Source organism: Nasonia vitripennis, chromosome 5 (genome assembly GCF_009193385.2).
Source record: "Nasonia vitripennis strain AsymCx chromosome 5, Nvit_psr_1.1, whole genome shotgun sequence".
Classification (NCBI taxonomy): domain Eukaryota; kingdom Metazoa; phylum Arthropoda; class Insecta; order Hymenoptera; family Pteromalidae; genus Nasonia; species Nasonia vitripennis.
This window is the reverse complement of record NC_045761.1, coordinates 8,074,602-8,095,964: the sequence shown is the minus strand read 5'-3', so window position 1 is coordinate 8,095,964 and position 21,363 is coordinate 8,074,602. Positions and strand designations below refer to the sequence as shown.

Genomic DNA, 21,363 nt, shown 5'->3' with positions numbered 1-21,363 from the left:
ATCAAATCTAAATGCCACGGATAATGAAAAGAAAATAAAATTGGATCCAATTATTGTATTAGTTATCATTAAAAAATTCCAAAACATTTTTAAAAATTCAAAAAAATGTTGTTCAAAAATATTATTCTAATGCAAGCTTTTGTTTCAAGGTCACGTGAACTGATCAAGGCTGCTATTCTGGATAATGACTTTATGAAGAATTTGGAACTCACGCAAATCCGAGAAATTGTCGATTGCATGTATCCTGTAACTTTTCCGGCTGGTCATATAATCATTCGAGAAGGAGATGTCGGCTCAATCGTATTTGTTATGGAAGGTGAGTTGATAATTGAGACTATTATCTCAGATAATTGTTTCTCTTTCTTCAAACTGGTGTATGCATTGATACTATAGTATTCACATCCTTATTTTTCATTCGTGTTTTTATAGTATTATTCTCGTAGATAGTATCGAGTACAATGCATTCCATTCCCGCTTTTTTCAAATTTACCGCGCTCCGCGTTTCTCCCATTCTACACGTGCGGTTCCAATACGAACCAGTAAAGAGAATGGTAACCATTTTACCTACCGATATGAGCTTTGCGGATTTGCTATCTGAACTGATTCAGGCACAATAGATCCATATATAACGATGTAATAACGAAGACATATTTCAGGACACTATTCTTATAGACTAGATAAGTTCGACAATTGTAAAAACGTCTAGATTTAATTTTCTAAAACGAGAAACTGACATTTGTTGTCATCGCTTGCTACTGAATGATCAAAACAACATTATCTACTGCAATCAGTGTTAATCCGATCGTAAACTTCGAATACATGTACACTGCGTGCGAAAAGTGAAGAATATAAACTTGGAGGCCTTTTCGCTTCGATATCGTCGCAAAGGAAGTTATTCAAATAGATCTACGGAAACACTTGCTGAGAGCTGTAAATAAAAATATAATTTTCAACAGACTTCACACTCCATAAAAAAGAAGCAGGAGCACCTTACGGAAAAGTTGGTCGTAATCAAAGCGACGTCTGAACACGAAAGCGACTGCTCTCCACGCGTTTATGTAGGAAATAAAACGGAATAACGGTTCGAGTCATCGCTCGTCATAATAACTATTATTGGCACCTCCAAAATGAGCTTTCTCTTTTGGTCGACCCGACGACTATAATAGCCGCTCTCGGAGCCGAATGATATAATACGGTATACCGCCCGTATGATCCGTAAATCCAGCCACACACAAAGTTCCGCACGACTAGGTCCAGATCCAGGCGTTATATTATACATGTAAAAGCGACTGTTACAGTATATACACAGTCGCACAAAAAGTCCAATTCAGCGCGTCGTTTTTGAAAGCAGCCTACGGGTGAACGGCGTTGGCGATTACTTAATGCGACAGCGTAACATGGATTACAACTGCAACGGCCGATATACATATACGTATATACCTATCAACGAAGAAGACTCCGAATTTGTAAACTGAACGCACATCGGAATTCAAGTCTCCAAGATCCAGGCGCCCTTGCGCACTTTCCCCATTATGCCGGTGCGTATATAAATACTCTCCCGCGTGTCGTATGCGGAATTCCACGCGAAAGTACGCAAGTATACAGAGCGGAGAGACTATCGACAAGGTGCAAAAGCTGCTGCTGCAAAAAGGCTCGGCAGACAAAGGTTTCGGCGAAATAATATCCGGCGAAGGCGGCTGCACACGAGAGAGCGACCTTGGCTGGGAAATGAAAATTCCGGGATACAGTCTCTGTTTGTGTGTGCCTGTGTGTGGTTACATGGCACAAAGGCTGTATGCAGCATGTAGCCAGTGTATAGAAGCTCGCAAAGAGCCGCGCGTGTGTGTGTGTATGAACAACTGAGAACCCCTGGCCTTTCTCCTCAGCGTGTAGAGCTCACACCGAGAGCGAGGGGAAGGGGAGCCCGGAGAACCGCCGGAGGCTCGCTCTTTCTCCTCGCGGTACTGCCGTCAGTCGGTCTCGATCCTCTCAACGTGTTGCTGCTGCCGCCGCTGCGTCCAGCTCTCCTTTTCCCTCTCGTGTGCAGTGCTCTCGTATGTAATTGTGTGAATAATCCGTGCGCGAGGGATAAAAATGCAAAGATAGAGCGGCGAGATGAAAGTGCGCGGCTACCCGGGCCGGGCGGTGCTGGAGGACCCGGAGCTGCTGGCGGATCCGGAGGCGAGTCGCGGCAGAGCCATGGAGCTGCTTTACGAGGCGAGTTGGCGCGAGTGTGGTTTGAACTGGTCGACTCAGCAGCAGCAACAGCAACGACTGCCTCGAGCCAGGTCGAGCGACGAGCTTCTGAGGTCGGCCAGCACCGGTAGTAGCGCCGACAGCGAAGCTTCTCTGGAGGATGGATCCTCGTCGGAGCAGAGAAGCGGTTTCCTCATACCCAGACCTCGGCTCATAGTGCCGGTACACACGTACGCGAGACGACGGCGCACCGGTGCTCCGCAACCCGTACGCAGGCGACAGATCAGGCCAGGTATATCGTTATGTGATGTGTGCGTGTGTGTGTGTTTGATTGCATATTCTATGAACGCGATGGGGCGGCCTACATTTCAGCCGGAACTGTATACTCCCGCGCGGTTATTATGTGCTACAAGCTCGAGCTTCTACGATTTTTCAATGGCTAGTGCGTATAACCGTTGCTTTCGCAAGTCGAACAGTGTATTGTGTACAGCGATAAGCGTGGAGGAACTATGTCGTAAAGCCCGCCGTATACTTACTCCTCTTGGATCGTCTTGGCGCCGCGATAAAAGAGAGAATGTCGTTTGTAAAAAATGTCCAGCAAAAAACTTGCGCGCGGAGAGCCGTTTCGTCAGGCTCGAAAATATTCAGTGGAAACGTGATCCGCATCACCTTTTCTCCGGCGAGCGCGCGAGCGAGCGAAATTTCATCCTCGTCGAGGCTCCTTTCTACACACAATGCTGCCAGTATACCTGTGCCAATGCGGTATTATGCCTGTAGCGTAAAGCCGCAGGTAGCTTGCAGCTGCTGCACAGGATGAGACGTTCTTTGCTGATCGAAAAAAATTCTGTACATACTCCCACTACTATATATAAGAGGAGAGAATATCGCGCAACGCTATGAAATGTCACTCGTCCATGCGGACACATTTGTGGGAAGAAGCGAACGACCACGTGCTTGAAATTCTTGCGCTCTGAGCGAGAGAGATGGATGTGCGTAGGCTTGTACAAGGATGTACGTCGGGTGTACTATAAAAGAAAATTGAACCACCGTTACTGGCTACGACAGACGCCGTGATCTACTTGCGGCTGACGCTGTGTGGAATATAGTGTATAAATGTACGGGCTCGTCGCGCACCGGCTTTGTTTACTGTTTCTTCCTCTCGATTGCCAATTACGATGCTGGTCTCGAGCTTCAGGATCGGCTGATGAACCGTTCTTTTTTGCGGGCGTACAGGTGTAGGCGAAAATGCTTTGCTTACAACTCTCGCTGAACTCGCTGGCGACCTTGTAGCGTTCGGTTCGTTATACTGTAATACAAGTCTAGCAAAAGTAAGTGCAATGACACGATGGATGGAATGGCATGAAGCCTTTGTTCTGATATGTTGACGGGTCATAAGCGTTTGATATACATCTAGTCGCTGCTGATAGGATCGTCGAAAAGAGAACGGGACTCTATAGTACAACAGCGCAGTCAACAGGCCGAAGGGAAATAAAAAAATTCATTGCGAGCTATGCCGTTGAGATCCTGGTGTGTATGCGAGCGACGCGAGTTTCACAACAATAGTGTGTAATTCGAGTGTATAGGTGGAAATAATTTATTGCAAATTATCGTGAAGCTTGAAAAAGCTTAGAGATGTATAATAGGTTTGAAATTACACGTTGCTGGGAGTGTTATCTCTTCTCCGGTGTCTGGTTTTCGCATGTATTATTCTATACACAGTGGATATAATTTGTCTTGATCAAATAAAAGTTATGCGATACACGAACTCATCAGCTGGATGATAAAAAAAACTCGAACCTCGCTTCTATCGTACACGTGTTTCAATTTTATATAGTAGCTGTTGTTTGCTCTTTGCTTCTAAAACTTATTATTATTATATAGTGAAACGAAGACTGTATGTTAATTTTCCATTTTTATAATATTTTTTTTCGCGAATTCGTGGACAAGCGACGCAGTTCATACAGACGTGATATTTTTACGTCGAGTAATTAGCAGTTGTCTTCATGCATATTTTTGAGATGTCCCTTGGTTCATGCGTGGCTGTTTATGGATCTAACCTACTTATTTCTTGTTATAAACAAAAAGCAAATGTCATAATTTGGTTACACCTGAAGCAGGTAGCATTACTTAACGTACAAGTAATATTTTAATGCATGCAGAGACATATGACAACTTTCGTTTTTCAAACTTTCATATTCCAGTTATGGTTTTATTATTCATTTTTTAACACGACAACTAACAGCTTTACTATTTATTGTTATATACATCACGTATTTAAAAAATTAATCATTATGGATTAAGAGATGGCTAATCACAATGCACGCAAACCCGATTTCCTTAAAAATCAACTTGCAAATCGAAACAAAAGTTTCGCGCGCGCTCGCAATCTTTAAATCACATATCGCTATACACGATGTATATATCAATCCGCCGATGAAATCAGTTCAGGAGAGTAAAACACACAAGGAAGCGATACACATTATACATCCCACAGCAGTATTGTCTATATGCATAGCCGACGACACCATAATTGTGTAAAATGCTAATGAAGAGTTGGAAACGAATTCAGTTCAGGGTCAAACTCGGGGGAAAAGTGCCTCCGCCTCTCGCACCGGCTGAATCAAGGATGTTGCCACACGTTCTTTATAACGTATACTCGCTTCGGCGCGTTCGGCTTCCGAGAGTGTGTGTGTGTGTGTATAATGCGCCCGTATGAACCCCAGCGTCGAATCTCCTTCGCCAAATGCAGTACCTGGAACAGCAACTTTCTCCGGAAACCGCTGCCTTCGATTCGCGCGCAGCTGTAGGTATATATACATATACACTGCTGCACACACTCGTTTATGCGCTGCAGCCGGACCTGCAAACGAAATAACTTTTTGCCGAAGTCATTTTACTGTAAACAAACGATGTCTCTCGCTCGGACTTTTTCCAAAGTGCTTTTCTTGCTCCGCGCGCGCGCACGAGGAAAGGAAAAGCGCTGCATGCGCCGATCGAAAAAGAAAGTCGATCGGGATGTATATAGTATAATGGGCGAATTATACGAAACGGGATTCTCGAGAGGTCTTTGCTGGAGTAATTGTTTTGTTGCAGTAGTCGGTAATTCGAGTGGACTACATGCGCGCGGCTATTCGAATGCGCGATGATGACGTTTTCGTCATTCCTGATTTCTGTACAGTGGCTTAGGCGCGTCGTTCACTTATTCTATATATACCGCTAACTTGAAAATGCGTATAATTATATGTTTGTACTCGGAACATCAAAGTAGATTCCCGAATTTATAAAACTCCCGCGTTTTTCCAAGAACCGTTCACTTCCTCTGAAGTTTGTATTGAAAATTCAATACAAACTCCGCGAGTAAACGTATGCACAACAGCGCGATATTTCGTAATAATGAAAAAATAATATGTGTAACGAGCGCGTTGAAATGCAATTACTCGATTCCCGCGGTGAAGACGCAATCGTCGGGGAGTAGCATAATGGGCCCATATTCCCACATATATATGCACGCGAATGAAACAATTACGCCGCATCTTTTTCCGCTAATTTCTCTCTATGGGCGTCTGTGTACAGTAGATCCCGTGACACAGCCTGTTCCCAGGAAGGAAAGATAGAGGGACTCGGATCCGTTTGCATCGAGCTGTATGTATACATTGTACGTAGACGTTCGTCGAGAGAGTCTCGGGTCGAAGAAACTGCGGTAGCTTTTTTTAACGTCAAGGCGTCTTGTTGAGAAGCTGCGCTGCACGAGCTATTCACCACAATGGGGAGGACGTGTTTTCTTAAGGATTTTAATTATCCTGAATAATATGCCGCGATTAATTCGAGGAAAATTCAACGATGTGCGCGATTAAGCAATGATTTATCATACTCGCGGTGACGAGGCATGATGACTCCGGAGAATTTCGTCCGAACCGATGTTTTCCAAACGAACTTGTTGCTAACCGCGAAAATATGCACGCCAAGATCTCTCGAGTGTACTGTATAGTTCGAACTACAGTGTGCGAAAATACTCGACTCTCTGCCTACGAGTGGACGTGTGTATACATCCTATTGTATCAAGAGGTATAGTCTGTACGACCAGTTTTGAAAAAGGCGTGGGTTATTACACCGAAAAAATATATTCCACTTGTCGATGCCCGCGTGTCCGAGTGACTCACGATCTCGTGTTGGCTTTGCGCTTTTTCTTCGGCGAGAAAGGATTTCTGTTAAATTTGGGATGTCGAAATTTCTAAAATATTATCATAGCTTCCGATATTAGCTTTCAAACTCTTTTTGATTGACCACTCGCTAATTTGCAAGCGGAACCTCGTAAGTCTCGCAATTTATTCTTGGCATTGTAAAAGCTGCAAATTCGAGTGAGTTATCAGGATTGACAAATATACTCGTTCTACGGTATATCGAATTTATGTAATACGTCATATAAAAGAGCTCTTGCAAAATGTAATGACTGGCTTGCCAAATTGAATGGCCGATTGTTCAACTGCAGCTTATGTATCTCTTTCCTCAACAAGCCTCTTATACACCGTACATTTCGTACGAAAAAGCTACCGGTAAACTTCGACACTCGTATGAGTAATTACTCAGCGTCATCCAATAGAGACGTCGTCCAGAGTGTCCATTTCACCCAACCTCTCTCTCCCATCCAATTTATCTGGAAAGCTCTCTAAGTCGATTCAAAATTTACTCGCCTTCGAAGCCGCCCATAAACAACGTCATCCTGACCTTGTTTCTCCCAACAAGGCGATGCAAAATGAAAGACGCTAATTGGAGCCCGTAAAACCGAGGAAAATCATCTCTCACGCACAAGCGCCGGAAAAAGCGTTTAAATCAAAAGTCCGTCGGCAGCTGTTATACACTCGCGAAAGCTTCGACGTAAAATACTTTGAATATATGTGCACGAGTATAATATCCCTTTTTCCACGCGCTCGCATACTCTCGCCTTTTCTCCTCTCAGTCGCGCGAGCAACGAAAAAAGAGCGCGAGTACAGCGCTCGCACTTGCGCAACGCCGCTTTCCAAGAAAACTGGACTCGATTCGCGTTTTCATTCTTCGCTCGCGTGTGTGTGATTTAAACGATCCTATTTTTTTTCTCTTCAAAATTCTCATGCCGTCTTGTACACTCGTGTTACCATTATGCTGGGAATTAAAATTTCTCTCGAGACGTATGCGTGCAACGTAAAGAGCGTAGATTATGAATAGCCGGTTTATTTTCTCGCATGGTAATTGCAACGGCGTAAGTAGCGAGCTGGTTGGAGGAAAAGGTTTTTATTGATTATTATTGCTCCGTGAAGCAATCGAATCATTTTTTGCAGACGCCCGCTGACTCATGTCTTAATAGCAGCGCTGCTGCGTTAGCTGCAGGGGATATAAAAGTCGACGACTCTCTCGAGCCGGGTTTTAACATAACCAGCTGGAATATTGTGTGAAAATACGCATTTTTAATCAGCAACGCTCTCTTTTTGCGAGTCTTTTTTAAAAAGATATATACTTGCGTATAATTCCAAGGACGATAGAAAGTTGCCCCGAGAGAATAATCGAAATTCAATCTTTAAGATATCGCGTCCAGGAAGAGGAAGTCCATGTACCATAAAAAAACCGTTCGATCGATTTAACAACAAACGGAGCGAGAGTCACTGGCGCATGCATCGTCATCATCATCACACACACGAGAGTTTTCGCTGCAGCTCGCGGCGACGACCGAGAGAGAATTGTGTTCTGGCTCGGTGGCTCATTCTAGGCGGCATCTTGAATCTTCAATTTACAACACATCCGCTGCGCTTGCTCCATTAACTCACCTAAATAACCGCCAATTACTTTCATTGCCTCGTCTCCGTCCTGATTAGATAACTTTTTCTGCATTTCTTTAATTCTCGCATCGCAGTGGCGCTTTCCTCGCCGCTGTCGCGACGTTAGACAACAAAAAAGTGTTATTTTATTCGAACTGCATTTACATAACGCACAGCAGCCGTGACCGGGTCGCGTATTTGCAATCTCTCTAGATTTTGTAAGCCGAGAGCGGATTTCACTTTGCGAAGTGTATAGCCAGCTCTTTTCATTGCGAAGGATGTATCGGAATAGAGGTTGTAAGAATAATTCGCGCACTTTGGAAGTAGGTCGAAAACCGGATGGTGTATGCCTGCGCTGCTTTTTTTTTATTGTACACATCACCGCATAGTATTATGATTCATTATCGTAAGAGCGGTTATACCCCTCATTTCTTCGCATAAACACTTTCCTTGTTAAGGAGAAACTTTTATTTCGCTCTTGGCTTTCTCTCCCGTAATAAGCGCCGGGATGTGACACTGCTCTGGGGACATATATATATATATATTTTTTTTATTGTTAACGGACGAATCAGCGTCCTCTATAGCGGGGACTGATCACTTTCGGTCGTAAAGCGCGTTTCAATTATTTTTTAAGAGTTTAAGAACTGCACTTGCCAAGTTCTCGAAGTGTGCCTCGGGATAATGGTCGATTGTCTTTTTAGGTACCGTCTTTGAAACGTCTTTATTGTTCTTGAAATTTTAGGAACACAGCTCTCACCTCGATAAAATAAATATGAGTATTTTCTTTCTATTAATTAATGCGGTGCATCGCGCGTAACAACGTGGTTAGCGTATCAAAAGATTAAGCCTTTCGAATAAGTATAGTTGCAGAGAAATTAGAGTAATCCGCTTGGAAATCGCGGTATTAAACGGATAATCTCGCAGAAGCCTTTTTCTTCCGAGTCTGCAATTAGCTCAACGACACACATCACGATGTCTTCTAGAAACAGCTGAATCCAAGTTTTCGATAACAAACGAGCAAAATCTCCCGATGAGTTATGTTGAAAATGTGGAAAGTCCCCTCTCCGTCCCTCGACGATTAAAATCGTGTCAAAAGTTCAGTTCAGCTCAACACATCGATGCGCACAGTACCATGTTTATTAAGAGTATATTCTCCCGTCACCCTGTCCCATCGAAAGAGAAGCTCCAGCATCAGAGTACGAAACTACGCGTATACAATAAAATCCTCATCAGCTTCTCAGGAGAAGGCGATTAGCATATAAGACGTATGTAAGGAATAAGCCATTGTCTAACCTCGTCATTGTCGTTTCATTGCAGAGGGAAAGGTGGAAGTGTCGAGAGATGGAAAATACCTGAGCACCTTGGCGCCGGGTAAGGTACTCGGCGAGCTGGCCATTCTTTACAACTGCAAGAGGACGGCGACCATAACCGCGGCGACGGACTGCCAGTTGTGGGCGATAGATCGGCAATGTTTCCAAACCATCATGATGAGGACTGGCCTATCGAGACAGGCCGAGTACACGGACTTCTTGAAAAGGTAGTGGCACTTGTGCTTTTTTTGGATATAAGTTTATTTATAAACGATTTAGTGAATTACGAAACGTTAGTATGAAATTAGTCGTTACATAAATCGCTAGCGTCCAGTTCGATTAAGGTATAACGTTAGTTTTAGAGACTCGTGGAAAAGATTGATGATCGTAATTACTCAACTTTGTATTTTTTCTTTCCAGTGTACCAATCTTCAAAGCTTTGCCCGAGGAGACTCTAATCAAAATCTCAGACGTGTTGGAAGAGGTGAGTCTTCGCAATTTCCTAATTCAAAAATTGTGGAAAACGTACAGTTCAAAATGTAATACACTTTTTAAAATAGAAACTTCATTTACGATATACACACGGCTTAAATATAGACGTTTCTTCCGTGCGATTAAGAAATTGTTTAACGAGCAATTCCGCTATCTCCCGCCGCTTAATATACGTTACATAAAGCGCGCGAAAATCAAGAGAGCTGTGAGCGCGGCTCGTTTTTCATTTGTCAGCAAAAAGTCACCCAGCGACGCCACCTACGGCACTTACAGCTTATTTTAATTTCTCACTTCGCTTCCAGACCTTCTACAACAATGGCGACTACATCGTTCGACAAGGCGCGAGAGGAGACACGTTCTTCATCATCAGCCGAGGTCAGGTGAGGGTGACCATCAAGCAGCCGGACACCACGGACGAGAAGTTCATCAGAACTCTGAGCAAGGGCGACTTTTTCGGCGAGAAGGCGCTGCAAGGGTGAGTATCGAGGAGTCGAAAAGAAAATTGTCACGTTTGAAATGGAAATTCACGTTCTACTCCGCTTCTCCACAGTGACGATCTCAGGACGGCGAACATCATTGCGGACGATCCGGACGGAGTTAGCTGTCTCGTAATCGATCGAGAAACGTTCAATCAACTGATATCGTCCCTCGATGAGATCCGAATGCGCTACAAGGACGAGCTAGTCGTACGCAGAAGGTGAGAGGATGAGAGAAATTTTTAAACATGTATCTATCGCATATACGAAGCATCATCGACTTAACGCTCGCGCTCATTCACTCTCTAATATGACCCTTTAATACGCCTGACACCTAACCTAACTGTGTTTCATGCCTAACTCTCTAAAGGATGGGGGAGTAAGCGAAGCTATCATAAAGTAAGTCTCACGAGGATTCTATTCTCGAGCACGGATGTGTAGTGCGTGTGTATGTTGTCGCTCGATAGCTGCGGGGAAGAGCGTTTTCCGAACTGCCCGCTCTCTGTGTCTTGACGTTGATCTATTTATAAGCCCTTTCCGGAAGCTTTATTGTACGTGCCGAAGAGCGCGCGAAGTGTACGGAGAGTCGCGCGCGTATACGCTTGATTCGAGTCAACAGTTTATTTCTGCGCGCTTGGAAAAATATGCTCCGTATATTTCGAGGAGGCTGCTCTTTAAAATTAGCCATAATTTTCGAGTTTACTAGTTATGGATTGTCGCTGTCAATATTTTTTGGGAAACCGGAAAACGTCCATCCCGAGCCTGTTGAGCGCTAGTATCGCTGTTATTGCATGCCGATATCGCTGTACATGTTTGTGTGAATAGTGTAGTACTTATACACTTCGCAACGAACACAACACGAAATCTGATCATAACCGTTGAAAATGGGAGTCGAATCGATAATTTTTCAACCACGCTAATCTTAATTTTCGTATCGCTAGGCTGAACGAGGAGTTCCGGGATCTGCGGCTGCAGGACTTGCGCTCGCTGGCGACCCTCGGCGTGGGTGGCTTTGGTCGAGTGGAGCTTGTGCAGATAGCCGGCGACAACTCGAGGTCGTTCGCCTTGAAGCAGATGAAGAAGGCGCAGATCGTGGAGACGCGACAGCAGCAGCACATCATGTCGGAGAAGCGGATTATGGGCGAGGCCGACTGCGACTTTATCGTCAAGCTCTTCAAGACGTTCAAGGACCGCAAGTACCTCTACATGCTGATGGAGGCCTGTCTCGGGGGTGAGCTCTGGACGGTTCTCCGGGACAAGGGTCACTTCGACGACTCGACCACGCGATTCTACACGGCCTGCGTCGTCGAGGCATTCGACTACCTACACTCCCGGAACATCATCTACAGAGATCTCAAGCCCGAGAATCTGCTTCTCGATAGTCAAGGGTGAGCATATATCAGAGCGCGTGGCGTATTGCCAGAGGAGCTTGTTCGCTTTTCAACTCTGCGATCAATTTCTCAGTGTAGTGTACTTTTGCGTAAACAGTAATAAATTCATAAAAGTTATTTATGCGTATGATCGGTTTGGCACTTCACTTGGGAAACGTGTACTAACGGGTATTATTATTATTATTATTTTTTTTTTTTTCAGTTATGTGAAACTAGTGGACTTTGGCTTCGCTAAACGACTCGATCATGGCCGAAAAACGTGGACCTTCTGCGGTACTCCGGAATACGTAGCCCCAGAAGTTATCCTCAACAGAGGTCACGATATTAGTGCTGACTATTGGTCGCTCGGCGTACTGATGTTTGAACTGCTCACTGGAACCCCTCCATTCACCGGAGCAGATCCAATGAAAACATACAACATTATTTTGAAAGGTATCGATGCGATCGAGTTTCCCAGAACGATAACGCGCAATGCTACGGTTTTGATAAAGAAGCTCTGCAGGTAATTTTCGTTAAAATTTATCTTGCTCCCTGAATCGCTCGGAACTTGACGCGGAAAATCTAAAAATAAACTTTAATCTCTTTTCCAGAGATAATCCAGCTGAACGTCTTGGTTACCAAAAAGGAGGCATCAGCGAAATTCAAAAGCACAAGTAAGTCGACTATTTAGTCATTGAAAACTTGTAACTTGTTAAATTCCATAATCGCTAACGTATTTTAACGATTTTTAATTATTCTAGGTGGTTTGACGGTTTCAATTGGGAAGGTCTGCGAGCAAGAACGCTGGAACCTCCAATAATGCCAAAAGTCTTGAGTCCTATGGACACGACCAACTTCGACGAGTACCCGCCAGATGCAGAACCACCTCCGCCCGACGATATATCTGGTTGGGATAACGACTTTTAACAGCAGGAATTTGATGAAAAGCCTCACGGCTCTCTAAAATGTATTTTTGTATTCGTCTCCAGCGCATCCGCGGGACGGAAAAATAATATTTTTATAATTGACGAACGTTGACCTCTGGAATAAGGTCCGACTTTTCTAGACTCACGGTATGTCTTAAACATTGATCCGAAATGCTCTCATTTTTGATAATTTATTTGTCGAAGATCTCAAAGTGAGTATTTTGAGTATTTTGGGACCATGTTATTGTTTGCTACTGTCGGTTATTTGTAGGAACAATTTATTAAATTTTACACTAAAGCGTACTACAGAGCGTATAATGTTACTGCGTATAGTAATTTTTAATAGGAACCAAGGATTGAGCCTATAACAAATTATAGGTCTCATATTGCTGTGAAACACAGTGACCGATCAGTTATAAAATCTTGGAAATTCGTTAATAATTTTTTATGTCGAAAAATTTATACTTATAAATGCGAAGGGTCTATTCTTCAAACATTTATATTTTCAATTTGTATGTTATTGTTCAAGTCATGCTGTACGAATGATAGTCCTGATGTTAGAGTGTATCTGAACGAAACAAATTGCTGACTCGATTAGATTTTTACATATTGTGAGACGTATGCCAGTGCGCCAAGTGCCATTACTGCACACGATTTGTAAATCAAAGAAGCAGTTGACGCGCGTACACGTAAGATATAAACGGCTTAAAAAAAATTCTCTTGCCATTCGTGTTGCAATTTACTATAAAGTTGTCAAAGGCGGTCTTCATTTAGCAATTGTGCTTCGTACATAGATCGTTTGAATTAATATTGTTGTTTGATTCGTTTTATAGTTTATTACGATAATTCTATTTTAAAAAAATACTATTACAAGAAAGTGAATCATGTAAATAATTTTTAGAAATATAAAGACATAAGGCATCTGATATATAGATATATATATCAATATTAAAATAAATTTTATTAATATTACATAATTCGTGTGTTTACTTTATTCCTGCTATACTAATATAACACACCTTTGTTTTTCTGTAAGCTGCATTCCAAATTTTAGGCTTATAAAGGAAGGTCATTAATATTATTGCGAATAAACTTTGCTTCAAATTTCAAACTCTCCGAAAATATACACAAAAGCAGAAAGCTGCCGCATCTTCGCAGAATCTCATCGTGCGTGCACTGTGCGTTCGCGCGCGCGCGCGTGTGTGGGACGCTTCAAAAAGTCCAAACATTGTTGCCAGTTCTCCTGTGTGACCTTGTTGTCAGGTCTGGTGTTTTACGAAAATCTCGTAAAAAGGTACCCCTACGGTTCCCCTACGTGTACTTATACAGAGAACTTTTTGAGTTCTTTATCTCGGGTCCCAAAACATTGGCCGCCTTGAAGAAGCGCAGCGCAACGTCGCATCGAGAAGACCGAGGAGTGGGGGTAAACTCGTGCGGTCTTGCACGCCACCATCGGCAAAAGACGCAGCGCGGGAATCGCGGGATACTTAGCGTTAGCGACTCACTCTCGCGCCGGTCGTGCGCCGCATAGGTTGTTAAAAACTGCGTTTTCAGGCTGTCTGTTTCTTTGTTGGCTGTCCAGGAGACAGGCCCGTGTCATCGGCCCTTCTTCGGGCGTTTTCTTCTGCACATCGGACATCGATAGAAAACGGTAATTATGTATTGCATGCGTTTGAAAGGCATTTTTCGATTAGACGCCGGCCATTGTTAGGAAAAGCTACGCAAGCTTCTTCTCATGGTGTGGTGTTCATAGGAATTTGACACGTGCATATAGATGAAGTAGACGCGAGACGCTTTATGTACTGCAGCGTCGTCGTTGAATGTCGTTTTTGTTTTGTCGGGTGTATATAAGTACTTTTGTCGTCTTCCAATTGGCTTTGGCTTTAGTGGACGTAGTTTTTAGCGTCGTTTACTCAGCGAACCCATGCATTTTATACGTTTTCTTCGACTAAAAGTCGAAATTTATTTCGTAAAGTTGTATAACAATAAAAAAAATGTACAGGTCCAGTTGATAGTAGTCGGTTAAAAGGAATGAAATAGGTATTCGTGGATAAACTGGGATATGAGGCAGATTCCTTTGTTAGAGAATTTTGCGATTTTGTTTCTATATAGTGGAACTTCTATGTTACCGATACGATACGCCTATACGAGACTGTCGGCAACTACCGATTATTCTCGAATATGTTTGATTATCAGAAATGCATTCAAGAAATTGCAAGAAAATACGGAATTTTTTTTTTTTTTTATTCACTTCTGTCTTTTAAATTAAGGGCAAAACACGAAGAATATAGCTTGTGTAGGAATCTGCAACCTGATACGTAATCCTCAACGAATATTGTTACACTTTTGATAGGTATTTTGTGGTTTATTAAAAAAAAGATACCTAGATATAAAAAAAAAGACGATTGCTTGTTTAAAATTTGCAGTTGACTTTTATTTTTTTTTCATGTTTAAAAAATACAAAGATATCAGATTTGGTTTTATCGATTATTCCTCAAGTTTAAGGTATAAAGCAGGATTATTAGTAATATATGCATGATGACATTCTGAAGTATAAATCCTTTATTGACTGTTAATGAAGTTAATGTTAAGGCGTTTTGAATATTTTTATATACAATTGATAACTTTTTGTTGATAAAACTGATATCACTTTTCATGAAATTTCAAACCTGTTAAATTGTTAGTAATCGAGAATTTAGCCAAGTATTAAAATATGATGTTTATCAATCATTTTTAGAAAATGGCTGGGAGAGGTGCTGGGCGAGGTAATTTCCTTGAGGTGATTAGGAAAAAAATGGAAGAAGAAAAAAGATTGAGAGAAGAACAGGAGCGTGAAAGGCAAATGCAAGAAATGCAGCAAAAACAACTAGAAAAATTAAAACAAGAAGCTGCAGTTGTACTCCAACCAAGTGCAACAACTGGTGTTGGTAGAGGTAGAGGAAGTCTATTGGAAAAACTTCGCAGCAAAATGACACCAGGAGTGGATACCTCAACACCTACACCACCCACCACAGCCTCTGTTACATCTGTGCAAACCACATCTACCTTAACGACAGGTCGAGGAGCATTGCTCAGTGCAATGAAGATAAGGCATGTCTTCTATTATATATTTATCTAATTTTCATTTTTCCCTTGTATGATCCATTTTTAAAAGTCAAATAAGCATTTGATTCAAAATATAAAATTGTACTAAGACGTTTTTCTACTTTAGAAGTGAGTTTGCAGCAGATTCTTCGTCGCCATTACCATCCACCACAGTTTCAGTCACATCTATTCAAACCACATCCACCTCAACTACAGGTCGAGGATCGTTTCTTGGTACATTAAAGAAAAAGTATGTACTACATGTTCATTTTATGTCGGAGATGCCTATATCACAAGATAAGCTTTTGAAAATATTAATTTCCACGCTTTAACTTTTTTCAGAACTGAGTCAGATGCTCTGGAAACATCGGGAGAACAAACTGGAGTTATAGGAAAGTTGTCTTCTTTGTCATTGGAAGAAACAAAATCTTCATTAACTGAAGAAGAAATTGTTTCTCGACAAGGATCGTCAGGAAAAACGTAACGATTAGACAACTTTGTTCTTAATTATTTTTAGAATTATGATAATTGATCAGCTTGAATAATTTCTTTAAGGATTTCTTTGACGGCAAATTATATCAATTTAAAAGTTAACAAAGATAAGGGTATGTTCCAATATGAAGTGAAATTCGCGCCGGATGTTGATTCACGATCTTTAAGATATAAATTACTTAATCAACATCTAAATGATCTGGGCAATGTCAAAACTTTTGATGGAACTGTCCTTTATTTACCAATAAAATTACCAAACAATGTAAGTGTTAGTGTTAATCTTATATTTATTGATTCAATTTTTTCAAAAATTAATATGGGATTTTTTTTTCAGCGACAGACATATGAATCTGTTCACCCTTTAGATAATTCTATAGTAACTCTGACTGTAATCTTTCAGAAGAAACAGGCTATGACACAAAACATAGCTTTCTTTAACAATCTTATGAATCGAGTCATGAAAGCTTTGACTTTAGTTAAAATAGGAAGACATGATTTTAATCCAACATGTGCTCATCAAATTCCTCAACATCGACTTGAAGTTTGGCCAGGTTATGTGACGGCAATAAACGAATTGGAGGGTGGTCTAAAGTTAAACTTGGATGCTACTCATCGAGTAATGAGATTAGATACCGTCAGAGATCTAATGTAAGGTTTCCATCAAATTTGACTAGAAATTTGAAAAAAAAATTATACCAATGCATATCAAAATGTTTTTAGGACTGACATGTATCATAAAAACCCAAATAATTTTAAAAATGCTGTAGCAAATGAGATCATTGGAACTTCCGTTTTAACTAGATATAATAATAGAACTTACAAAATTGACGATATTGATTGGGATAAAAATCCTATGCTCAAGTTCGAGAGAAAAGATGAGGAAATTTCATTATTCGATTATTACAAACATCACTATAATATAACTATTCAAGATCTCAAGCAGCCATTGCTTGTGCATCGCTCAAAAGAAAAAAAGACCACTGGTGAAGTATGTAACTATTTTATGTATATTTTTTTATGAGAATTATTTTTTGTTTATTAATTCAAGAATATTTACTATTTACAGACAGTTGAGAAGGTATCTTTGCTTATTCCCGAGTTATGTTTTCTCGCAGGAATCACTGATAGCATAAGAAGTGATTTTAGAATTACCAAAGATCTTTCTCAAGTGACTAAAGTATCCCCCGAGCAACGAAGACAAGTAATAAGAAAATTCATTCAACAAGTTAATGGAAATGAAGTGACGAAAAAACTTTTAGCTGACTGGGGATTGGAAATAGATAATGACACACTGGATCTTACTGGTAGAGTCTTAGATCCAGAAGAATTGGTGTTTGGAAATGATTATAAAACCAAATCACCAAATGCTGACTGGGGAAAAGTAGCGACTAATAGCAAAGTTTTAAGAACTGTAGGTATCTTAAGCATTTGAGATGTTTTAGTTTTATAAAAAAAATTACCAATAAATTGTTACTTTCATTATGCAGCCAAACATGCCTGATTGGGCGGTCTTATGTACACAAAAAAATCAGAGAAATTGTAATGATTTTGTTGAAACTCTCAAAGGTGTTTGTCAGAAAGTTAACATTCGAATTGGTGATCCACGACTTATTTTCCTTAAGGATGATAGTACTGAGACTTATGTGTCAGAACTTCGTAAGGTTGTGAAGAATCGGTTAAACATGGTTGTGATAATTTTCCCTGCACTAAGACAAGACAAATATTCAGCAGTAAAAAAGTAAACATATAGTTTTGTGAACAATTGAAGTTTTTTTATGGATTTTAAATATCATTGTTTTATATTTCTAGAATTTGCTGTGTCGAAACTCCTGTTCCATCACAAGTAATCATTTCTAGGACAATAGCAAAACCTGAAAAACTTAAAAGCGTAACAGAAAAGATTGCTTTGCAGATAAATTGTAAGCTTGGTGGTGCTTTATGGGCTCTAAAGAATCCATTCGTAAGTTTACAATCTTATTATACTTCACTTTTTTGAACAATTGTATGGATAACAAATTTTTGATGCATTAAATTTATTTTCAGACGAATGCTATGGTGTGTGGGATTGATGTATTCCACGCAGGTGTGGGACAAGGTTCTAAAGGGAGTGTAGCTGCTTTTATCGCAAGTTTAGATAAAATGCTGACATCTTGGCATAGTAGAGTTTGTCTGCAAGCTCCTCATCAAGAATTAGTAGATCTTTTAAGCCAATGTCTAGTGTCTGCGATCAATGTTTATCGTGAGGTTAGTAAACAAAATTGTTAAATATTCGTTAAATATTCTTTCAAACTTTTGCTTATCTCAAGAGATGTTCAATATGTATATGTATTTTATATATTTCATTTTTATCATTTATTTTATTTTCCTCTCTTAAAAAAGTATTGATCGGATGTTTTGAAGCCGTTGATAAAGCGATTTGATTGGGTTACAAACAAATATCCGGTATAAATATAGTTGTGATTTTGAACTCTTAATCTTAAGCAAATTCGGTGCGCGAAGCACGCGCTGAATTCATATAATAAAAAGGACATTTTAGTCGTATGAACTTAAATCGATTTAAATTAATGTATTGCAGAAAAATGGTCAGTATCCCGACAGGATATTTATTTACCGTGATGGTGTCGGCGACGGTCAGTTAGAAACCGTTAAGAATTATGAAGTAAGACAATTTTTAAATACGTGTGCAAGACTTGACCCAGCTTATAAGCCAAAGCTTTCTGTTATTATCGTCCAAAAGCGTGTGAATACGCGTATTTTCGAAAAGGTAAACTATACATAAATACTGGTTTTGTTCAATTTGTCGTTAACTTTTTTTAATTCTTTATGTATATTTTTTAGAAAAGACAACTCGGAAATCCTCCACCAGGAACGGTAGTTGATAGTACTATTACCCGTCGCTTTTTATACGACTTTTATTTAGTTCCTCAACTAGTTAGGCAGGGCACAGTAACGCCTACTCATTACATTGTTCTGCACGATGGTGGTGATGTAAAAACAGACCACATGCAAAGATTTACATACAAACTGTGCCATTTGTATTATAATTGGCCAGGTACCATTAGGGTACCTGCACCTTGTCAGTATGCACATAAGTTGGCATACTTGGTTGGACAGAGTATTAAGTCTGAACCAAGCCATGAGTTGAACAACCTTTTGTATTATTTGTAAGTTTAAATTTTTATTTTAGAGGCTTATTAAGGACACGATTCAAGTACTAAGTTTTGAATTCATCATGTGACTTCCACAAATTCTACTTATTATGTAGTTAATTTTTGTTTATTTTTTTAAATTTCATTTATGACTGGATACTGTGAAGTATTATTTAGAGAGTCATGTAAGAGCCAAAGAGGCTTTAAAAATACGTAGGCCTATGCGTACATTGTAGAGATATGTGATAAATTGGTCTTCTTTGTTTGCACAAGTAGGCTTAGAAACTTAAACTACGTAGTGGTATTTAAGTAAATGATTATTTTCATAAAGAAGACGCGATTTTAGATTATATTTTTTTTACACATTTCTAGAAACATGCAGTTTATGTTGAAAGTGACAACAATTCAATAAAACAAAAAGTGAAATATTCTATTCCGCTTTTTCTGTATTTATAATTATTTCTCTTTAAAACGCGTTTGTCAAATAAGTATATTTCTTGTTAAAACTATATTTTTATCAAAATTCAATAACATTGCAGCTGAATAAATGTTCTCTATTCTATTGTTGTGTACCACAAAGTAGATGCAGAACTATTAGTATAGAGCTCGTATAAAATTTCGAATGAGGGGTAGTCGGAACGAATTTGACTGCTGGTGATATCGAATTATCTTATGATAATTCGAGTCTAAATGGCGGGGATTTAAAATCTGGGAGAAGAGTTAGTTAGCTATTTGGTGACCAAATTAGCTTGTATTAACTAATTTCAATAGTAAAAGTGCACATGCCTGCGTCACTAACCTAACTGACCAGCCAATGAAAATTTTTGTTAACGCTCTGAATGGTTTCATTTCGAGACTAATTGCAATCTCCCTTTTAAAGGTGATGATATTCGAAATTCTACGCGCTACGCGCGCCTAGAAACTAATTTATTCAACTGATGAATAAAATACTTTGATAACGCTCTAAAGTTGGCTCTTAGAGCTTCAATTCGATACTAATCTTTATCTCTTTTTTATACATGGATAGAATGGAAAATTCAAAACTGAGGTCCTATTGACTTAAAGTCACACATATCATTCCTTGTATAATTAATTGAAAGCGAGATACTGCATACATAATGGTAGTCAGAAAGATTTACTATAGACCGCAATTATATTAAGTCAGCAATACAATTGGAAGAAATTCATAAAATTTGGAATTTACTTATTCTTTCATTCATTGACACCATGACCTTGAAAAAAAAAACCTAATGAATCAGAATATTGTTATCGGCTCTAAGCCATGTACTCAAATTTCTCGATTTGAATCATTGGCGCGTGAAGTGTAAGTCGCACGTTCGCTGTGAGCACGACTGGTGGTGACACCTACAATTAGGAAACTCGGGAGGTAAATCCAACATGTTTATATCAAATAAATATAGTAATATTTGTTGGTACCTCTCGGTTTCCCCTTTCCAAATATGCTGTCTTCCTTTTATATCTCCACCCTGAGATTGAGCATTGTGGGGTGGAGTTTGAATTGAAATACGCTTCAGTTTCGTTTTTAATGTTAATCTTTTTAATCGATTTTTTATCTCTGTCTAATCTCTAAAATAATTATATAAAAATTTAAACATTAGGTACCCAATTAAACATTAAAATAATTAAAAAAAATTAATTAACAACACTTGGTTCGTAAATTTGGCTTGTGCAGTTTACTCATTAAGCTAGATTCTTCGTGTTTCAACACCAATTAGGGATTTTATTTAGTTCCTTAGTGTTAGAAAAGACGATGCCAAAACGAAAAAAGTCTACCTTTTATTTGTACTTTCGTTTTTCAAATATTTAAAATGTGGACGTCTAAAAATGTAAATATGTATTTTTATAGTTTCAATAAAAGATGAAATTTTCGAAACGAAACGCATTCTTATTTTCTAAAAAGAAAGTGAATGTGGCCAGAATTTTGAAAGAATCATTCCATCGACGGTTGCAAAATCTATCGAAATATTATTCTTCTCGTGACCGTCATTTCCTCAACGGTGATTCATATTCCACCGTTGATACTTGATACTTACTCAGGCAAACTACAAACAAGTAGTT

General features: G+C 39.9%; 2 protein-coding genes across 5 annotated transcripts in view; both read left to right on the top strand.

Moving 5' to 3' along the window:
• The window catches only part of LOC100119839 (cGMP-dependent protein kinase foraging), a 29,291-nt gene extending 15,755 nt beyond the window's left edge, over positions 1-13,536 (top strand). For 2 of the 3 annotated variants that reach the window (XM_001603499.6, XM_003424382.5), the window contains exons 2-10: positions 150-316; positions 9,303-9,522; positions 9,716-9,779; positions 10,090-10,262; positions 10,338-10,484; positions 11,205-11,651; positions 11,857-12,156; positions 12,245-12,307; positions 12,395-13,536. In XM_001603499.6, coding sequence (XP_001603549.2) covers positions 150-316; positions 9,303-9,522; positions 9,716-9,779; positions 10,090-10,262; positions 10,338-10,484; positions 11,205-11,651; positions 11,857-12,156; positions 12,245-12,307; positions 12,395-12,560 — 1,747 coding nt within the window. In that variant the 3' untranslated portion in view covers positions 12,561-13,536. Of the gene's footprint in view, positions 1-149; positions 317-1,977; positions 2,489-9,302; positions 9,523-9,715; positions 9,780-10,089; positions 10,263-10,337; positions 10,485-11,204; positions 11,652-11,856; positions 12,157-12,244; positions 12,308-12,394 lie in introns of those variants that run through there. The other variant, XM_003424383.5, reaches the window with a different exon arrangement.
• A 343-nt stretch (positions 13,537-13,879) lies between these two features.
• Positions 13,880-21,178, top strand: LOC100119876 (piwi-like protein Ago3). 2 transcript variants are annotated; one of them, XM_001603532.6, is made up of 13 exons: positions 13,880-14,210; positions 15,297-15,649; positions 15,771-15,893; positions 15,986-16,123; positions 16,199-16,397; positions 16,470-16,783; positions 16,856-17,123; positions 17,202-17,546; positions 17,623-17,873; positions 17,945-18,095; positions 18,179-18,379; positions 18,711-18,899; positions 18,974-21,178. In XM_001603532.6, exons 2-13 carry the CDS (start codon positions 15,300-15,302, stop codon positions 19,301-19,303), a joined length of 2,859 nt encoding a protein of 952 aa, XP_001603582.2. In that variant the 5' UTR covers positions 13,880-14,210; positions 15,297-15,299; the 3' UTR covers positions 19,304-21,178. The 2 variants fall into 2 exon arrangements, with proteins under 2 accessions (XP_001603582.2, XP_008216915.1); XM_008218693.4 differs by lacking the exon at positions 13,880-14,210 and adding an exon at positions 15,043-15,064.
• Positions 21,179-21,363: the final 185 nt, after the last annotated feature.